This window comes from Narcine bancroftii, chromosome 2 (assembly GCF_036971445.1).
Source record: "Narcine bancroftii isolate sNarBan1 chromosome 2, sNarBan1.hap1, whole genome shotgun sequence".
In the NCBI taxonomy this organism is placed as follows: domain Eukaryota; kingdom Metazoa; phylum Chordata; class Chondrichthyes; order Torpediniformes; family Narcinidae; genus Narcine; species Narcine bancroftii.
In genome coordinates this window covers 324,629,567-324,649,789 of record NC_091470.1, presented here as the reverse complement: position 1 = coordinate 324,649,789, position 20,223 = coordinate 324,629,567, and the positions used below count along the sequence as shown (strand labels likewise).

General features: G+C 47.1%; 1 protein-coding gene across 1 annotated transcript in view; it reads left to right on the top strand.

Annotated features, from left to right (window-relative positions):
* LOC138755621 (N-terminal EF-hand calcium-binding protein 1-like) overlaps nt 1-20,223 on the top strand; it is a 201,760-nt gene that overhangs the window by 119,677 nt on the left and 61,860 nt on the right. The window contains 3 exon segments of the mRNA XM_069921964.1: nt 11,879-11,904; nt 13,245-13,266; nt 13,268-13,340. Coding sequence (XP_069778065.1) covers nt 11,879-11,904; nt 13,245-13,266; nt 13,268-13,340 — 121 coding nt within the window.

Here is a 20,223-nt window from a genome sequence, read left to right as displayed (position 1 = left end):
GAGACCATCGAGAGGTTTCGAGACCATCGAGAGGTTTCGAGACCATCGAGAGGTTTCGAGACCATCGAGAGGTTTCGAGACCATCGAGAGGTTTCGAGACCATCGAGAGGTTTCGAGACCATCGAGAGGTTTCGAGACCATCGAGAGGTTTCGAGACCATCGAGAGGTTTCGAGACCATCGAGAGGTTTCGAGACCATCGAGAGGTTTCGAGACCATCGAGAGGTTTCGAGACCATCGAGAGGTTTCGAGACCATCGAGAGGTTTCGAGACCATCGAGAGGTTTCGAGACCATCGAGAGGTTTCGAGACCATCGAGAGGTTTCGAGACCATCGAGAGGTTTCGAGACCATCGAGAGGTTTCGAGACCATCGAGAGGTTTCGAGACCATCGAGAGGTTTCGAGACCATCGAGAGGTTTCGAGACCATCGAGAGGTTTCGAGACCATCGAGAGGTTTCGAGACCATCGAGAGGTTTCGAGACCATCGAGAGGTTTCGAGACCATCGAGAGGTTTCGAGACCATCGAGAGGTTTCGAGACCATCGAGAGGTTTCGAGACCATCGAGAGGTTTCGAGACCATCGAGAGGTTTCGAGACCATCGAGAGGTTTCGAGACCATCGAGAGGTTTCGAGACCATCGAGAGGTTTCGAGACCATCGAGAGGTTTCGAGACCATCGAGAGGTTTCGAGACCATCGAGAGGTTTCGAGACCATCGAGAGGTTTCGAGACCATCGAGAGGTTTCGAGACCATCGAGAGGTTTCGAGACCATCGAGAGGTTTCGAGACCATCGAGAGGTTTCGAGACCATCGAGAGGTTTCGAGACCATCGAGAGGTTTCGAGACCATCGAGAGGTTTCGAGACCATCGAGAGGTTTCGAGACCATCGAGAGGTTTCGAGACCATCGAGAGGTTTCGAGACCATCGAGAGGTTTCGAGACCATCGAGAGGTTTCGAGACCATCGAGAGGTTTCGAGACCATCGAGAGGTTTCGAGACCATCGAGAGGTTTCGAGACCATCGAGAGGTTTCGAGACCATCGAGAGGTTTCGAGACCATCGAGAGGTTTCGAGACCATCGAGAGGTTTCGAGACCATCGAGAGGTTTCGAGACCATCGAGAGGTTTCGAGACCATCGAGAGGTTTCGAGACCATCGAGAGGTTTCGAGACCATCGAGAGGTTTCGAGACCATCGAGAGGTTTCGAGACCATCGAGAGGTTTCGAGACCATCGAGAGGTTTCGAGACCATCGAGAGGTTTCGAGACCATCGAGAGGTTTCGAGACCATCGAGAGGTTTCGAGACCATCGAGAGGTTTCGAGACCATCGAGAGGTTTCGAGACCATCGAGAGGTTTCGAGACCATCGAGAGGTTTCGAGACCATCGAGAGGTTTCGAGACCATCGAGAGGTTTCGAGACCATCGAGAGGTTTCGAGACCATCGAGAGGTTTCGAGACCATCGAGAGGTTTCGAGACCATCGAGAGGTTTCGAGACCATCGAGAGGTTTCGAGACCATCGAGAGGTTTCGAGACCATCGAGAGGTTTCGAGACCATCGAGAGGTTTCGAGACCATCGAGAGGTTTCGAGACCATCGAGAGGTTTCGAGACCATCGAGAGGTTTCGAGACCATCGAGAGGTTTCGAGACCATCGAGAGGTTTCGAGACCATCGAGAGGTTTCGAGACCATCGAGAGGTTTCGAGACCATCGAGAGGTTTCGAGACCATCGAGAGGTTTCGAGACCATCGAGAGGTTTCGAGACCATCGAGAGGTTTCGAGACCATCGAGAGGTTTCGAGACCATCGAGAGGTTTCGAGACCATCGAGAGGTTTCGAGACCATCGAGAGGTTTCGAGACCATCGAGAGGTTTCGAGACCATCGAGAGGTTTCGAGACCATCGAGAGGTTTCGAGACCATCGAGAGGTTTCGAGACCATCGAGAGGTTTCGAGACCATCGAGAGGTTTCGAGACCATCGAGAGGTTTCGAGACCATCGAGAGGTTTCGAGACCATCGAGAGGTTTCGAGACCATCGAGAGGTTTCGAGACCATCGAGAGGTTTCGAGACCATCGAGAGGTTTCGAGACCATCGAGAGGTTTCGAGACCATCGAGAGGTTTCGAGACCATCGAGAGGTTTCGAGACCATCGAGAGGTTTCGAGACCATCGAGAGGTTTCGAGACCATCGAGAGGTTTCGAGACCATCGAGAGGTTTCGAGACCATCGAGAGGTTTCGAGACCATCGAGAGGTTTCGAGACCATCGAGAGGTTTCGAGACCATCGAGAGGTTTCGAGACCATCGAGAGGTTTCGAGACCATCGAGAGGTTTCGAGACCATCGAGAGGTTTCGAGACCATCGAGAGGTTTCGAGACCATCGAGAGGTTTCGAGACCATCGAGAGGTTTCGAGACCATCGAGAGGTTTCGAGACCATCGAGAGGTTTCGAGACCATCGAGAGGTTTCGAGACCATCGAGAGGTTTCGAGACCATCGAGAGGTTTCGAGACCATCGAGAGGTTTCGAGACCATCGAGAGGTTTCGAGACCATCGAGAGGTTTCGAGACCATCGAGAGGTTTCGAGACCATCGAGAGGTTTCGAGACCATCGAGAGGTTTCGAGACCATCGAGAGGTTTCGAGACCATCGAGAGGTTTCGAGACCATCGAGAGGTTTCGAGACCATCGAGAGGTTTCGAGACCATCGAGAGGTTTCGAGACCATCGAGAGGTTTCGAGACCATCGAGAGGTTTCGAGACCATCGAGAGGTTTCGAGACCATCGAGAGGTTTCGAGACCATCGAGAGGTTTCGAGACCATCGAGAGGTTTCGAGACCATCGAGAGGTTTCGAGACCATCGAGAGGTTTCGAGACCATCGAGAGGTTTCGAGACCATCGAGAGGTTTCGAGACCATCGAGAGGTTTCGAGACCATCGAGAGGTTTCGAGACCATCGAGAGGTTTCGAGACCATCGAGAGGTTTCGAGACCATCGAGAGGTTTCGAGACCATCGAGAGGTTTCGAGACCATCGAGAGGTTTCGAGACCATCGAGAGGTTTCGAGACCATCGAGAGGTTTCGAGACCATCGAGAGGTTTCGAGACCATCGAGAGGTTTCGAGACCATCGAGAGGTTTCGAGACCATCGAGAGGTTTCGAGACCATCGAGAGGTTTCGAGACCATCGAGAGGTTTCGAGACCATCGAGAGGTTTCGAGACCATCGAGAGGTTTCGAGACCATCGAGAGGTTTCGAGACCATCGAGAGGTTTCGAGACCATCGAGAGGTTTCGAGACCATCGAGAGGTTTCGAGACCATCGAGAGGTTTCGAGACCATCGAGAGGTTTCGAGACCATCGAGAGGTTTCGAGACCATCGAGAGGTTTCGAGACCATCGAGAGGTTTCGAGACCATCGAGAGGTTTCGAGACCATCGAGAGGTTTCGAGACCATCGAGAGGTTTCGAGACCATCGAGAGGTTTCGAGACCATCGAGAGGTTTCGAGACCATCGAGAGGTTTCGAGACCATCGAGAGGTTTCGAGACCATCGAGAGGTTTCGAGACCATCGAGAGGTTTCGAGACCATCGAGAGGTTTCGAGACCATCGAGAGGTTTCGAGACCATCGAGAGGTTTCGAGACCATCGAGAGGTTTCGAGACCATCGAGAGGTTTCGAGACCATCGAGAGGTTTCGAGACCATCGAGAGGTTTCGAGACCATCGAGAGGTTTCGAGACCATCGAGAGGTTTCGAGACCATCGAGAGGTTTCGAGACCATCGAGAGGTTTCGAGACCATCGAGAGGTTTCGAGACCATCGAGAGGTTTCGAGACCATCGAGAGGTTTCGAGACCATCGAGAGGTTTCGAGACCATCGAGAGGTTTCGAGACCATCGAGAGGTTTCGAGACCATCGAGAGGTTTCGAGACCATCGAGAGGTTTCGAGACCATCGAGAGGTTTCGAGACCATCGAGAGGTTTCGAGACCATCGAGAGGTTTCGAGACCATCGAGAGGTTTCGAGACCATCGAGAGGTTTCGAGACCATCGAGAGGTTTCGAGACCATCGAGAGGTTTCGAGACCATCGAGAGGTTTCGAGACCATCGAGAGGTTTCGAGACCATCGAGAGGTTTCGAGACCATCGAGAGGTTTCGAGACCATCGAGAGGTTTCGAGACCATCGAGAGGTTTCGAGACCATCGAGAGGTTTCGAGACCATCGAGAGGTTTCGAGACCATCGAGAGGTTTCGAGACCATCGAGAGGTTTCGAGACCATCGAGAGGTTTCGAGACCATCGAGAGGTTTCGAGACCATCGAGAGGTTTCGAGACCATCGAGAGGTTTCGAGACCATCGAGAGGTTTCGAGACCATCGAGAGGTTTCGAGACCATCGAGAGGTTTCGAGACCATCGAGAGGTTTCGAGACCATCGAGAGGTTTCGAGACCATCGAGAGGTTTCGAGACCATCGAGAGGTTTCGAGACCATCGAGAGGTTTCGAGACCATCGAGAGGTTTCGAGACCATCGAGAGGTTTCGAGACCATCGAGAGGTTTCGAGACCATCGAGAGGTTTCGAGACCATCGAGAGGTTTCGAGACCATCGAGAGGTTTCGAGACCATCGAGAGGTTTCGAGGACCATCGAGAGGTTTCGAGACCATCGAGAGGTTTCGAGACCATCGAGAGGTTTCGAGACCATCGAGAGGTTTCGAGACCATCGAGAGGTTTCGAGACCATCGAGAGGTTTCGAGACCATCGAGAGGTTTCGAGACCATCGAGAGGTTTCGAGACCATCGAGAGGTTTCGAGACCATCGAGAGGTTTCGAGACCATCGAGAGGTTTCGAGACCATCGAGAGGTTTCGAGACCATCGAGAGGTTTCGAGACCATCGAGAGGTTTCGAGACCATCGAGAGGTTTCGAGACCATCGAGAGGTTTCGAGACCATCGAGAGGTTTCGAGACCATCGAGAGGTTTCGAGACCATCGAGAGGTTTCGAGACCATCGAGAGGTTTCGAGACCATCGAGAGGTTTCGAGACCATCGAGAGGTTTCGAGACCATCGAGAGGTTTTCGAGACCATCGAGAGGTTTCGAGACCATCGAGAGGTTTCGAGACCATCGAGAGGTTTCGAGACCATCGAGAGGTTTCGAGACCATCGAGAGGTTTCGAGACCATCGAGAGGTTTCGAGACCATCGAGAGGTTTCGAGACCATCGAGAGGTTTCGAGACCATCGAGAGGTTTCGAGACCATCGAGAGGTTTCGAGACCATCGAGAGGTTTCGAGACCATCGAGAGGTTTCGAGACCATCGAGAGGTTTCGAGACCATCGAGAGGTTTCGAGACCATCGAGAGGTTTCGAGACCATCGAGAGGTTTCGAGACCATCGAGAGGTTTCGAGACCATCGAGAGGTTTCGAGACCATCGAGAGGTTTCGAGACCATCGAGAGGTTTCGAGACCATCGAGAGGTTTCGAGACCATCGAGAGGTTTCGAGACCATCGAGAGGTTTCGAGACCATCGAGAGGTTTCGAGACCATCGAGAGGTTTCGAGACCATCGAGAGGTTTCGAGACCATCGAGAGGTTTCGAGACCATCGAGAGGTTTCGAGACCATCGAGAGGTTTCGAGACCATCGAGAGGTTTCGAGACCATCGAGAGGTTTCGAGACCATCGAGAGGTTTCGAGACCATCGAGAGGTTTCGAGACCATCGAGAGGTTTCGAGACCATCGAGAGGTTTCGAGACCATCGAGAGGTTTCGAGACCATCGAGAGGTTTCGAGACCATCGAGAGGTTTCGAGACCATCGAGAGGTTTCGAGACCATCGAGAGGTTTCGAGACCATCGAGAGGTTTCGAGACCATCGAGAGGTTTCGAGACCATCGAGAGGTTTCGAGACCATCGAGAGGTTTCGAGACCATCGAGAGGTTTCGAGACCATCGAGAGGTTTCGAGACCATCGAGAGGTTTCGAGACCATCGAGAGGTTTCGAGACCATCGAGAGGTTTCGAGACCATCGAGAGGTTTCGAGACCATCGAGAGGTTTCGAGACCATCGAGAGGTTTCGAGACCATCGAGAGGTTTCGAGACCATCGAGAGGTTTCGAGACCATCGAGAGGTTTCGAGACCATCGAGAGGTTTCGAGACCATCGAGAGGTTTCGAGACCATCGAGAGGTTTCGAGACCATCGAGAGGTTTCGAGACCATCGAGAGGTTTCGAGACCATCGAGAGGTTTCGAGACCATCGAGAGGTTTCGAGACCATCGAGAGGTTTCGAGACCATCGAGAGGTTTCGAGACCATCGAGAGGTTTCGAGACCATCGAGAGGTTTCGAGACCATCGAGAGGTTTCGAGACCATCGAGAGGTTTCGAGACCATCGAGAGGTTTCGAGACCATCGAGAGGTTTCGAGACCATCGAGAGGTTTCGAGACCATCGAGAGGTTTCGAGACCATCGAGAGGTTTCGAGACCATCGAGAGGTTTCGAGACCATCGAGAGGTTTCGAGACCATCGAGAGGTTTCGAGACCATCGAGAGGTTTCGAGACCATCGAGAGGTTTCGAGACCATCGAGAGGTTTCGAGACCATCGAGAGGTTTCGAGACCATCGAGAGGTTTCGAGACCATCGAGAGGTTTCGAGACCATCGAGAGGTTTCGAGACCATCGAGAGGTTTCGAGACCATCGAGAGGTTTCGAGACCATCGAGAGGTTTCGAGACCATCGAGAGGTTTCGAGACCATCGAGAGGTTTCGAGACCATCGAGAGGTTTCGAGACCATCGAGAGGTTTCGAGACCATCGAGAGGTTTCGAGACCATCGAGAGGTTTCGAGACCATCGAGAGGTTTCGAGACCATCGAGAGGTTTCGAGACCATCGAGAGGTTTCGAGACCATCGAGAGGTTTCGAGACCATCGAGAGGTTTCGAGACCATCGAGAGGTTTCGAGACCATCGAGAGGTTTCGAGACCATCGAGAGGTTTCGAGACCATCGAGAGGTTTCGAGACCATCGAGAGGTTTCGAGACCATCGAGAGGTTTCGAGACCATCGAGAGGTTTCGAGACCATCGAGAGGTTTCGAGACCATCGAGAGGTTTCGAGACCATCGAGAGGTTTCGAGACCATCGAGAGGTTTCGAGACCATCGAGAGGTTTCGAGACCATCGAGAGGTTTCGAGACCATCGAGAGGTTTCGAGACCATCGAGAGGTTTCGAGACATCGAGAGGTTTCGAGACCATCGAGAGGTTTCGAGACCATCGAGAGGTTTCGAGACCATCGAGAGGTTTCGAGACCATCGAGAGGTTTCGAGACCATCGAGAGGTTTCGAGACCATCGAGAGGTTTCGAGACCATCGAGAGGTTTCGAGACCATCGAGAGGTTTCGAGACCATCGAGAGGTTTCGAGACCATCGAGAGGTTTCGAGACCATCGAGAGGTTTCGAGACCATCGAGAGGTTTCGAGACCATCGAGAGGTTTCGAGACCATCGAGAGGTTTCGAGACCATCGAGAGGTTTCGAGACCATCGAGAGGTTTCGAGACCATCGAGAGGTTTCGAGACCATCGAGAGGTTTCGAGACCATCGAGAGGTTTCGAGACCATCGAGAGGTTTCGAGACCATCGAGAGGTTTCGAGACCATCGAGAGGTTTCGAGACCATCGAGAGGTTTCGAGACCATCGAGAGGTTTCGAGACCATCGAGAGGTTTCGAGACCATCGAGAGGTTTCGAGACCATCGAGAGGTTTCGAGACCATCGAGAGGTTTCGAGACCATCGAGAGGTTTCGAGACCATCGAGAGGTTTCGAGACCATCGAGAGGTTTCGAGACCATCGAGAGGTTTCGAGACCATCGAGAGGTTTCGAGACCATCGAGAGGTTTCGAGACCATCGAGAGGTTTCGAGACCATCGAGAGGTTTCGAGACCATCGAGAGGTTTCGAGACCATCGAGAGGTTTCGAGACCATCGAGAGGTTTCGAGACCATCGAGAGGTTTCGAGACCCATCGAGAGGTTTCGAGACCATCGAGAGGTTTCGAGACCATCGAGAGGTTTCGAGACCATCGAGAGGTTTCGAGACCATCGAGAGGTTTCGAGACCATCGAGAGGTTTCGAGACCATCGAGAGGTTTCGAGACCATCGAGAGGTTTCGAGACCATCGAGAGGTTTCGAGACCATCGAGAGGTTTCGAGGACCATCGAGAGGTTTCGAGACCATCGAGAGGTTTCGAGACCATCGAGAGGTTTCGAGACCATCGAGAGGTTTCGAGACCATCGAGAGGTTTCGAGACCATCGAGAGGTTTCGAGACCATCGAGAGGTTTCGAGACCATCGAGAGGTTCGTTCGAGACCATCGAGAGGTTTCGAGACCATCGAGAGGTTTCGAGACCATCGAGAGGTTTCGAGACCATCGAGAGGTTTCGAGACCATCGAGAGGTTTCGAGACCATCGAGAGGTTTCGAGACCATCGAGAGGTTTCGAGACCATCGAGAGGTTTCGAGACCATCGAGAGGTTTCGAGACCATCGAGAGGTTTCGAGACCATCGAGAGGTTTCGAGACCATCGAGAGGTTTCGAGACCATCGAGAGGTTTCGAGACCATCGAGAGGTTTCGAGACCATCGAGAGGTTTCGAGACCATCGAGAGGTTTCGAGACCATCGAGAGGTTTCGAGACCATCGAGAGGTTTCGAGACCATCGAGAGGTTTCGAGACCATCGAGAGGTTTCGAGACCATCGAGAGGTTTCGAGACCATCGAGAGGTTTCGAGACCATCGAGAGGTTTCGAGACCATCGAGAGGTTTCGAGACCATCGAGAGGTTTCGAGACCATCGAGAGGTTTCGAGACCATCGAGAGGTTTCGAGACCATCGAGAGGTTTCGAGACCATCGAGAGGTTTCGAGACCATCGAGAGGTTTCGAGAGCGAGACCATCGAGAGGTTTCGAGACCATCGAGAGGTTTCGAGACCATCGAGAGGTTTCGAGACCATCGAGAGGTTTCGAGACCATCGAGAGGTTTCGAGACCATCGAGAGGTTTCGAGACCATCGAGAGGTTTCGAGACCATCGAGAGGTTTCGAGACCATCGAGAGGTTTCGAGACCATCGAGAGGTTTCGAGACCATCGAGAGGTTTCGAGACCATCGAGAGGTTTCGAGACCATCGAGAGGTTTCGAGACCATCGAGAGGTTTCGAGACCATCGAGAGGTTTCGAGACCATCGAGAGGTTTCGAGACCATCGAGAGGTTTCGAGACCATCGAGAGGTTTCGAGACCATCGAGAGGTTTCGAGACCATCGAGAGGTTTCGAGACCATCGAGAGGTTTCGAGACCATCGAGAGGTTTCGAGACCATCGAGAGGTTTCGAGACCATCGAGAGGTTTCGAGACCATCGAGAGGTTTCGAGACCATCGAGAGGTTTCGAGACCATCGAGAGGTTTCGAGACCATCGAGAGGTTTCGAGACCATCGAGAGGTTTCGAGACCATCGAGAGGTTTCGAGACCATCGAGAGGTTTCGAGACCATCGAGAGGTTTCGAGACCATCGAGAGGTTTCGAGACCATCGAGAGGTTTCGAGACCATCGAGAGGTTTCGAGACCATCGAGAGGTTTCGAGACCATCGAGAGGTTTCGAGACCATCGAGAGGTTTCGAGACCATCGAGAGGTTTCGAGACCATCGAGAGGTTTCGAGACCATCGAGAGGTTTCGAGACCATCGAGAGGTTTCGAGACCATCGAGAGGTTTCGAGACCATCGAGAGGTTTCGAGACCATCGAGAGGTTTCGAGACCATCGAGAGGTTTCGAGACCATCGAGAGGTTTCGAGGACCATCGAGAGGTTTCGAGACCATCGAGAGGTTTCGAGACCATCGAGAGGTTTCGAGACCATCGAGAGGTTTCGAGACCATCGAGAGGTTTCGAGACCATCGAGAGGTTTCGAGACCATCGAGAGGTTTCGAGACCATCGAGAGGTTTCGAGACCATCGAGAGGTTTCGAGACCATCGAGAGGTTTCGAGACCATCGAGAGGTTTCGAGACCATCGAGAGGTTTCGAGACCATCGAGAGGTTTCGAGACCATCGAGAGGTTTCGAGACCATCGAGAGGTTTCGAGACCATCGAGAGGTTTCGAGACCATCGAGAGGTTTCGAGACCATCGAGAGGTTTCGAGACCATCGAGAGGTTTCGAGACCATCGAGAGGTTTCGAGACCATCGAGAGGTTTCGAGACCATCGAGAGGTTTCGAGACCATCGAGAGGTTTCGAGACCATCGAGAGGTTTCGAGACCATCGAGAGGTTTCGAGACCATCGAGAGGTTTCGAGACCATCGAGAGGTTTCGAGACCATCGAGAGGTTTCGAGACCATCGAGAGGTTTCGAGACCATCGAGAGGTTTCGAGACCATCGAGAGGTTTCGAGACCATCGAGAGGTTTCGAGACCATCGAGAGGTTTCGAGACCATCGAGAGGTTTCGAGACCATCGAGAGGTTTCGAGACCATCGAGAGGTTTCGAGACCATCGAGAGGTTTCGAGACCATCGAGAGGTTTCGAGACCATCGAGAGGTTTCGAGACCATCGAGAGGTTTCGAGACCATCGAGAGGTTTCGAGACCATCGAGAGGTTTCGAGACCATCGAGAGGTTTCGAGACCATCGAGAGGTTTCGAGACCATCGAGAGGTTTCGAGACCATCGAGAGGTTTCGAGACCATCGAGAGGTTTCGAGGACCATCGAGAGGTTTCGAGACCATCGAGAGGTTTCGAGACCGTCGACCATCGAGAGTTTCGAGACCATCGAGAGGTTTCGAGACCATCGAGAGGTTCGGACCATGAGAGGTTTCGAGACCATCGAGAGGTTTCGAGACCATCGAGAGGTTTCGAGACCATCGAGAGGTTTCGAGACCATCGAGAGGTTTCGAGACCATCGAGAGGTTTCGAGACCATCGAGAGGTTTCGAGACCATCGAGAGGTTTCGAGACCATCGAGAGGTTTCGAGACCATCGAGAGGTTTCGAGACCATCGAGAGGTTTCGAGACCATCGAGAGGTTTCGAGACCATCGAGAGGTTTCGAGACCATCGAGAGGTTTCGAGATAGACACAAAAACAAGGGGAATAGAGAAATATTTATCATGTGCAAGAATTAGATTTTTAGTTTGAGTCAGATATCCTCATTGGCACAGATATGTTGCTGACAGACCTGTTCCTGTTAATAGAACATACACTGAATATAGAACAATACTAACATACATACAAATTGGGATTAAAAAGGTAAATACCATGTTAACCTTTAATACAAGGCGGCAAGTAGACATCTTGCATGGTGAGACCACACTCTGATGTGTATATACTTTTGAAGATAGATATTCTTGCCTTTGAAAGTTCATGCAATTGATTCCTAGTATTAAGTGGGTGTCTTCTAGCACATGGCATAATGATCGTGATAGTTTCTATTAGATTTTTTTTCTTGAATATAATTTGGTTTAGAGATTAATGTAGTTCATGAAACGTTAATGCTGGCAACTTGAATATACAGCAGTAAATTCCCTCATCCTTCACTGAAACATCCACAAGCAATTTCTTCCAACTTTTATTTTTTTGATGCAGCCTTTATAATTTTCATTTTGATTATTCATCTATTACATTTAATGAGGATCATTTGCTGTGCTATTTGAAAAAAATATTATCCAAATTTATGTCACATTTTTTTTATAAGAGTAATGTCAATAAAACTCACTGAAAATTTGTATCAGAATATCACCATCTAATTTGTTAATTTTAAAATATATTTTCATGTAAAATACATTTTAATAGAAAGTTGTGTAAAGCATAGATTCATACTATAAATATTTGATCATTCTTTTCATCCTTAAATGTGATTTGTATAAAAAACTAGCAATGAAAAACATTTGTTGGATTATAACATTAAAAAATCTTTGTTTCTATTTAAGGAACCTCAACATTGAAGAAATATGTGGTAAGTGGTGTTTATTTTTCACCACATGTTGTATTCAGAGGCGCAAAAGTAAAATACAATTCAAGATTTTAAAAAAAGTATTTTACAGCAATGTAAACAAGAGATGGCTGTAAAAAATGGACAAACACTCAAAATGATTGAGTTTATTTTGCCAGTTATTCACAATCCTGAATATCTTAATTTAAAAAAAAATCCCTTCTGGGAGAAATGTATGATTTTAGTATAAAACATTCCCACCTAAAAGGCACAATTAAATCCAAAACCAAACTATATAATCTCTGTGGAGATATCCTTGCGTCAATAATGCAAAATTGGACATGTGATTTATAAGAGAGTGATGATAGAATTGAAGGTATGAAATATTTACCTGCCTTTTCCAGTAGTTCAAATTGGGGCCTATTTTGTTGATGCATTTGTTTTTCTCCGATATCAAGTTTCTCAGCATACTTTTCCAGCACAATTTTTCTATTTACTGAAAATCAGTATGTCAAATAGGAAGCATATCTTTTCTCCTCAGGTGGATTCTCAACGTCTGCTTAAATGCCATTCAGATACAGTAGATCTTCAGTTTTTATAGGTAATTTACTTTTTAGGTGGTACATCCTTGTCCTACCTCCCAAGAAGTACCATTGTAAGTTTTGCCAATTTAGGAACAATAAATATAAAGCTTTAGATCAGTGATGGGACTCTCTTCAAGATCCAGAAAGAGCAACAAGTCAAAAAAACTTTTTTGCCTCTGTTTAGGTTGTATCTATTTAGAGCAAATTTCCTCCAGTTTGTGAAAGGATGAGGCTCAGTTGGTGAAATTACTTTTAATGTTTGTGATAACAGCAGTTTGTAAACTGTGGTGGTAGTATGACACCTAAAGTTTTCGTGTTCCACAATTTATTTCCTGTTGCAGAATGAAAAATATGCAATAATTTGCATTAACCAACAATATGAAATTGAACATTTATTTTACTCAACTTAGAAAAATAATTGCATTAACCAACAATATGAAATTGAACATTTATTTTACTCAACTTAGAAAAATAAAAGTGACACTCATTGCACTTAAATCCAAAAACAATGAGAAATTTGATTGAAGCAACACTGTCTTCTCATTTGTTTATAGAGAAATAACTAAAGAAATAGAACAAATTGAATCTTGAATACTGCAAATGCAGATGGCTTTATGAAATTATTGGGTAACATTGCATTTTTATTTTGAGGTGTAAATGTTTTGATGCCTATGACATTTAAGCAAGAACAGAGAAGAGAAAGTAGATTTTTGTGCAGAGAAAGGCTGGAATATAAATATGCTATCTCATTGTCTAAAGCAAAATTGTGTTTTTTTTTAGAATTCTTTTCGCAACATTTAGGAGTATGAAAATGTCTTAGGAGCCCTAGAAGATTTGAATATTTCAATTTTAAAAGCAATGGACAAAACAAAGAAAGTGAGTATTTAGTTTATTATTTATTATCATTAATGATATAGGTGAATCAGATTTTAAAATCCAAAAATATAAAATATAAAAATACGGTGCTTGTAATAGAACTATTCCCTCACAGCTCAAGCAATCTGCATCTGTTCCTAATCTTGGGTGTTGACTGTGTGTAGTTTGAATATTCTTTGGTCTCCTCAGGGTTTCATCCACATGCTCCAGATTCCTCCCACATCAAAAGTTGTGCAAATTAGCAAGTTAATTGGACAAATGTGTGGTGAGTGGTCGAATCGGAGATGGTGGAAATATGAGGATAAAGAGGGATTGAAATAAATGGTTGTTTGGTGGTAGGCACAGAATCAATATGCCAAAAGTGTTTGTCATCTGACTGTGTCAATCTAATTTGAATTCGGATTTTATCAAATGACAACATCTCAGGAAAGAGGCCATGAACACCTCTATATAGAAGTGTGCTTCCATAATATTAAATTCAAAAGTCATACGTATTAAATTAATTCCTTTAAAAGGCAGAATTAGTTTTTTCTTCCCTGATAGTAATTGTTCTTTCTTATCCACTTTATACACTTTGGTGCTATTCATTACAATACTGTGAAGGGATGGATATCCTATGGAGTGATTTCATGCATTTTCTGACTTAGGAATTGATTTAAGGATATTTTAAAAAATTGAATGGATGGCCTGTAATGGAGTACATCCCTACTTGTTCAAGTGATGGTATAGATTTAAACATTTGCAACTGTTGCTTTACCCAAATATTAATGTTTGATGACTATAATTTTAATGTGCTCATTTTAGTCTGCCTGTCATAAATTAATTAAATAATCATGAAATAATGATCAACTAGAATGGAGGAACAATTTTCAGAGAATTGATAACTACCACAAAACAGTATTGGACCACTTACTGAGCTCTTTATGCCAATATTCTAAAAAAATGGCAACTAATATATCTGCCTGTCCATAATGGATATTGAAGGCCAATGGATGCTTTCGTACCATCCAATTGTAGGATTCAATTATCTGGAACAATGTTGATGGATCTTCACACCACATGAGGATGATTGTATTGGATGGTATTAACTGGATTGAATTGGTCTTGGATTTGTAGGCAGGACACTGTAGGAACATTTTGACAGGTGTCCAAAATGGTCTTATGGAATGGAGGGCATTCATTAAACTTTGGTTATAATGCTGGGGAAATTGATGTGGGTCCCTCGAATGTAGTACAGTATCAGAGTAGAATCGTCAAACAGAACAACCAAGCTATAGACTAATTACATGTGGTCAGATATTGGTGTTTTAAGGAGAAATGGCTGGCTGGTCAAGTTTTAGGATACAAACTGAAGAGTTTAAATTCAAGGAAGCTGAAAGCACTACCTATGAGCCATAAAGTCATACAGTACAGAAACTGACTTTTCAGTCCAACCTTTTTTCCCCCCATCTTACTAAGCCATTAATGGTGAACTAACTAACAGTAAAAATCATGCCCCAAATGCTACATCACATAGTTCCTCAAATTAATACAAACACATGAGCACAACACATGAGCATCCAGGTAAGACAACACAAGAACAGAATGCATCATAACATATGAGCCATCAATTGCTACAACACATGGGCTACCTCATTTGCACAGAGATGGGAAGAAAATTGAGCATTAAATTGATTATGGAGGAAATAATTATTTTTCGATAAACAATTAAAATTTCATAAAATAAAATAAATAAATTTAGACATACGGCACAGTGTACAGGCCAATTAAGCCCTACGAGTCCATGCCGCCCAATTTACACCCCATTAACCTACACCCTGGTATGTTTTTGAAGGGTGGGAGAAAACCGTAGGCCCCAGAGAAAACCCATGCAGACACAACTACTGGCAGAATGTACAATCTCCTTATGGGCAGTGCAGGATTCAAACCCAAGTCCAGTCCCGATTGCTGGCGCTGTAAAGGCATTGCACTAACCACTACGCCAACCGTACCATCCTAAAAACAGGTGAAGCAGGAATTATGGTAATAAAATAGAATTACTCTCAAATACATTCAACTGCATGCTATTCCTGATTTATGACATTTTCATTTTTCAGTCATTTCAACTGTTTCTTCTTTTATTCATCCTTCCTCTTCTATGTCCACAATGTCTTTCCTGTTCCTTTTACTCACTCCACACATTTCCTTCCTTCTTTTCCATGTCATTCTATCACTTACTAATCCATTGGTCTGTAGCGGGTTGTGCGCGAGTGCAGTGAAAAGACTACAGGCTGTGAGCTAGTTTTGCACAACTGATTTACTTTGAAGTTCGCGCTGCAGCCTTTAAGGCTGTCCCTGGCCCGCTCCTTGTGTTCTGGAACTTAAGATCACACTGATGTAAGCACGCATGTACTCTTCCCATGACGCCATCTTTTCCGCAGCTGCACCGCAGACTGCACTTGACAAGCGAGGCTGGTTCACCATACAACAACCCGCTCCCCCCACCCACCCCCCCCATTTTCTGCCTTGATGGCCAATCTCTACGTACCGATGGAGGGATCTTTACTAGTTCTGACAAGTCCAGATGGGTCGGTTTCAGGCAGTCCAGCATGAACAGTTCCTCCTTGCCTCCCGACGTTGAGTGTAAAGCTGGAGTGGTGTCCTGTGTCAATCTCTTCGAGCAAACAGTCGCAGGAGGTTAAGTCTGCGGGGGTAGTTGAAAAGTGGCTGACTATGTTGTGATAGTGGCAGTGGTGCAAGCGAGCCGAATTTGTCTCACATTTTCTCCAGTATGAGTGTGGTATCAGTAGCTTGACCTAGTGCTGAAGGAAGGAATTGGCCCAGGACTTCAAGGGTCTCGCCATAGCCTAGCTCAGCTGAGGAGACTTGGAGGTCATACTTAGGTGCTGTGCGTATCCCAAGGAGGACCCAGGGTAGCTCATCTATCCAGTTAGACCTCTCGAGCCATGCCATCAGTACTGATTTCGGGTGGTGACTGAAAGACTCGACTAGCCTGATGGACTGAGGGTGGTGCAGTGTGGTTGGGTCCCAGGAGTTTGGAGAGCTCATTCCACAGGGCTGAGTTGAATTGGGCTTATCGGTCAGTCATTATGTGTGCTGGGACACCAAAACGGTAGACCCAGGAGGAGAGGAAAACCCTGGTATGTGTGTTAGTTGTGGCAACCAGGATGGGGACAGCTCTGACCATCAAGTGAACCTATCCACCATTGTGAGCAGGTAGCACGACCCTCGGAGACTGGCAGGGTACCAACTATGTCGAAGTGGACATGCTGGAACCTGTGGGTTGGAGCGTCAAACTACTGGTCGTGGGGTTTGGTGTGACGCTGGACCTTCACAGTCTGGCAGTCCATGCAGGTTTTTGCCTACTCTGTAACCTGCTTCCATAGACCGTGCCAAATGAAACAGGAGGATACCATCCTCATTGTCATTCAGATGGAGGGTGGGACAAGCCATGTATCGTGTCAAAAACTATTCTCCACCATTGGACAGGGACTAGCAGTCAAGGTTGGCTTATGGAGATGTCGCAAAGGATAGTCGCACCATTGGTGTCCAGTGGGAGGTCCTGGAGCTGCAGGCCTGTGACCGCTGTCCTGAAGTAGTGAGTCTCGATCATCTTGCTGGGCTCAAGCCACGTCATGACAGTCTATACCCTGTGACAAGACTTGGATTGTTGGCCTGGAGAGTGCATCAGCGACAACATTGTTGGTCCAAGAGAAAAATCCTGATCCGGGGATATCATCAGATCCCTGTTCACCCAGACGAGTGCCATCATCACTCCTTTTGGCCTTTGAGTTTCTCCGCATGCCCTTCGGTTTGAAGGATACAGCTGAAACATTCCAGCACCTCATGGACATGGTCAGCAGAGACTTGCCTTTCCTTTTCATCTACCTCGACAATATCCTTGTAGCAAGCAAGACCCCTGAGGAGCACATTTCACATCTTCGCCAAATTTTAACCGACTTGCTGAGTTCGGCCTCACCATTAATCTGGCGAAATTCCAGTCTGACCTCAGTTTTTTTTTGGGGCCACAAAATTACCAAAGATGGCACCACTCCTCTGCCTGACAAGGTGGAGGCTATGAAGCAGTTTGCCAAACCGACAACACTGAAGAGAAAAGCTGTGCACCATGGAGGTTCACTGCAAAATCCTGGATGTGGGGAAATCAGTCTGGTGTCGTTTTGTCATTGAGGCATCTGTAGTCTCCATAAGGTCTCCAGCTGCCGTTGGACTTGGGCACGAAGTGGCGGGGTGAAGCCCATGGGCTGTCAGAATGGCAGATGATAAAGAGTTCTTCCATGTGTTTAAGCTCTTCCTTGGCGAGGTGGAGTTTGTCCGGGTCTAGATGACAGGCTTGAGAATGCAATGGTGGTCGTGATGTGGTGCTGGACGCCATGCTTCAGCAGGACAGTGGTGAACTGGGGACACAGGATGGAGGGATAGCTAGCAAGTAGGTGACTGTATTGGCCATGGGGAGTCTCCACGGAGGCAAACTGGGTGGACAGCTCATTGGACGTGCCAGGGGCACCGTGGACTAGTAGTCTTCCCTGGAGATCTACCAGTAGAGAATGTGTATGTAGGAAATCTGCGCCTAATAGAGGCTTCTCCATGGAAGCCAGCATGAATGATTAATTGAAAATGGTGTCTCCAAAACACAGGAATTTGCCTCTTTCCAAAGGTTTTAATGGTGGTGTTGTTGGCTGCATGCAGGGGGGGGTCCAGTGGTCTTGTACACGTCTCGAGCAACATAGGGGGAAATGATGCTCATATCTGCCCCAATTTCCATGAGGAACCGGTTGCCCGAGATCCGGTCCCAGACGTGGAGTAGGCTGTTCGGTTGGCCAGCCACTGTGGCCATCAACAGCACCTGGCCCCACCATTTCCAGAAACAAGCTTGGCTGGCAGCACCTGTGTGCTGCTGCACTCACTACTGATGGTAGAAGCACCATCTTTGGTCAAACCTTTCAGTTCTCGGGTGGGGTAGGGGTCCTGTTCACATGGTGGAACATTGCCCTGGGCAGCGGCCATGTAACACGATTGACTGTAAGGTCTCGCACTTGGAGCGATAGAGAACATCTTCTCGTGCTGCGACCCTATGTGGGTCGCTGAAATACGCATCGGCCATCTGCACGAGGTTTAGCTGCTCGAACAGGAGGCAGGGCTTGTGGCCTTCTGCCAGGGTGAGCATCTTGTCCATGAGGGTGGACAGAGTCCTATCCTCTAGGCTGTCCAAGTGTAGGAGTCTGGAGGCCCTCTTGCACAGTGAAAGTCCATACATGTTAATGAGGAGATTTTTGAGAGCCATGTATTTACTTCCTCTGACAGCGTCTGGATGAGGTCATCGACCTGTGAAGCGGCTTCCTGGTCGAGCGAGCTGACAACGTAGAAGTATTTCATCAAATCAGAGGTTATCTGTTTGTTCTGAAATTGGGCCTCCACTTGGCCAAACCAAGTACAGGGCCCATTTGTCCAGAAAATCAGCAGCTTTAACGTAACAGCACCCAAGGCTACGGGGTCCATTATGCAGAGTTTTCAGGACATGGAGACTAGTTAGGGTCACCAGTATAGTGGGTTGTGTGCGAGCGCAGTGAAAAGACTGAGACAACAGGCTGTGAGCTCATTTAGCACAACTGATTTACTTTGAAGTTCGTCCTGCAGCTTTTAAGACTATGACTGGCCTGCCCCTTGCATTCAATAACTTGCGTCATGCTAACTTAAGCATGCATGCACTCTTCCAATCTGGTCCAGAAGAGAAGGTCCAGTGATGCCATCTTTGCCACAGCTGCCCCACTGACTGCGCGTGACAATCAGGGCCAGTTCATCACTACAACTGCGTGTTGCCACAGGTATAACATTATCTCTACTCTTCATCTTATCATTAATCACATTACACAATGTAAACTAGAATTAAGAAACCATTATATGCACTTAGATGGTGACTGCAATGCCCAAGCATCTTGAGAACTCAAGGTGAAGGTTCAATATCCTACTGAGTTAATGTATTTATTTTAAAGGAGAAGTATTGCCATACTATTACTTGCAGAAATTGTACCTGTCCCTATCTTTATTACAGACTGATTGATCTGGTAGGTATCGGCTATAGTTACTGGAAATGATGTAGTAGGGAAAGAGCATTATACTTTACTTGAAAAAGCCAAGATTTAGTCTGCCAAACAATCCAGGACAAAAAGTAAAATTCCCTTTTGTAACAGCAGAGCACTCTGGCAAATGTTAAAATTTCTTGCTTAAAACTTTGAGCGCGGTATCCTTCTGCTGCAGAAATGTTAATATTAGGATAGATAGAGTTGGTAATAGTGAGAGATTATGTTTTGAGTTAATCTATGATTGGAGAATGGAGATTGTGACATGACCTGAGAATAACAACTTTGATTTTCACAATAATTGGCTAGAAAATCTTTTTTGCTCATTCAGTGCTATGTCATATTGCTTTGTGACAACCTTGTAGTGTCAGGGAGATACTGATGAAATTGGTTGAATGTCATCAAATTACATGTGAAAACTGGGACTGGTTTTTTGTAAGATGTTGGCAAGAGTCAGTATGTAGGTGGGAAACAGGAGGGAGCCAGGGATTATAATATTTTTGCACTGCTACTTTGAATCTGCATTAAGGGCTGTTTATATCACCTTATGGTTTGAATTTCCATACTTGAATCAGAAATTCCTTGGCATTTTGAGCAATGATATTCATTTATTTTTTATTTTTTATTTTTTTTTTTAAACTTGGCAAGGACTCATGCAATTGATTTGATAATACAAAGAGTTTTAAATTCAGCAATGTCAGGTATGAAATTAGCATAATGAGAAAAGACCTAAACATGTTCTGCATAGGCATCTCTCTTGGCCAACACTAAATTTTCAGGTTTGT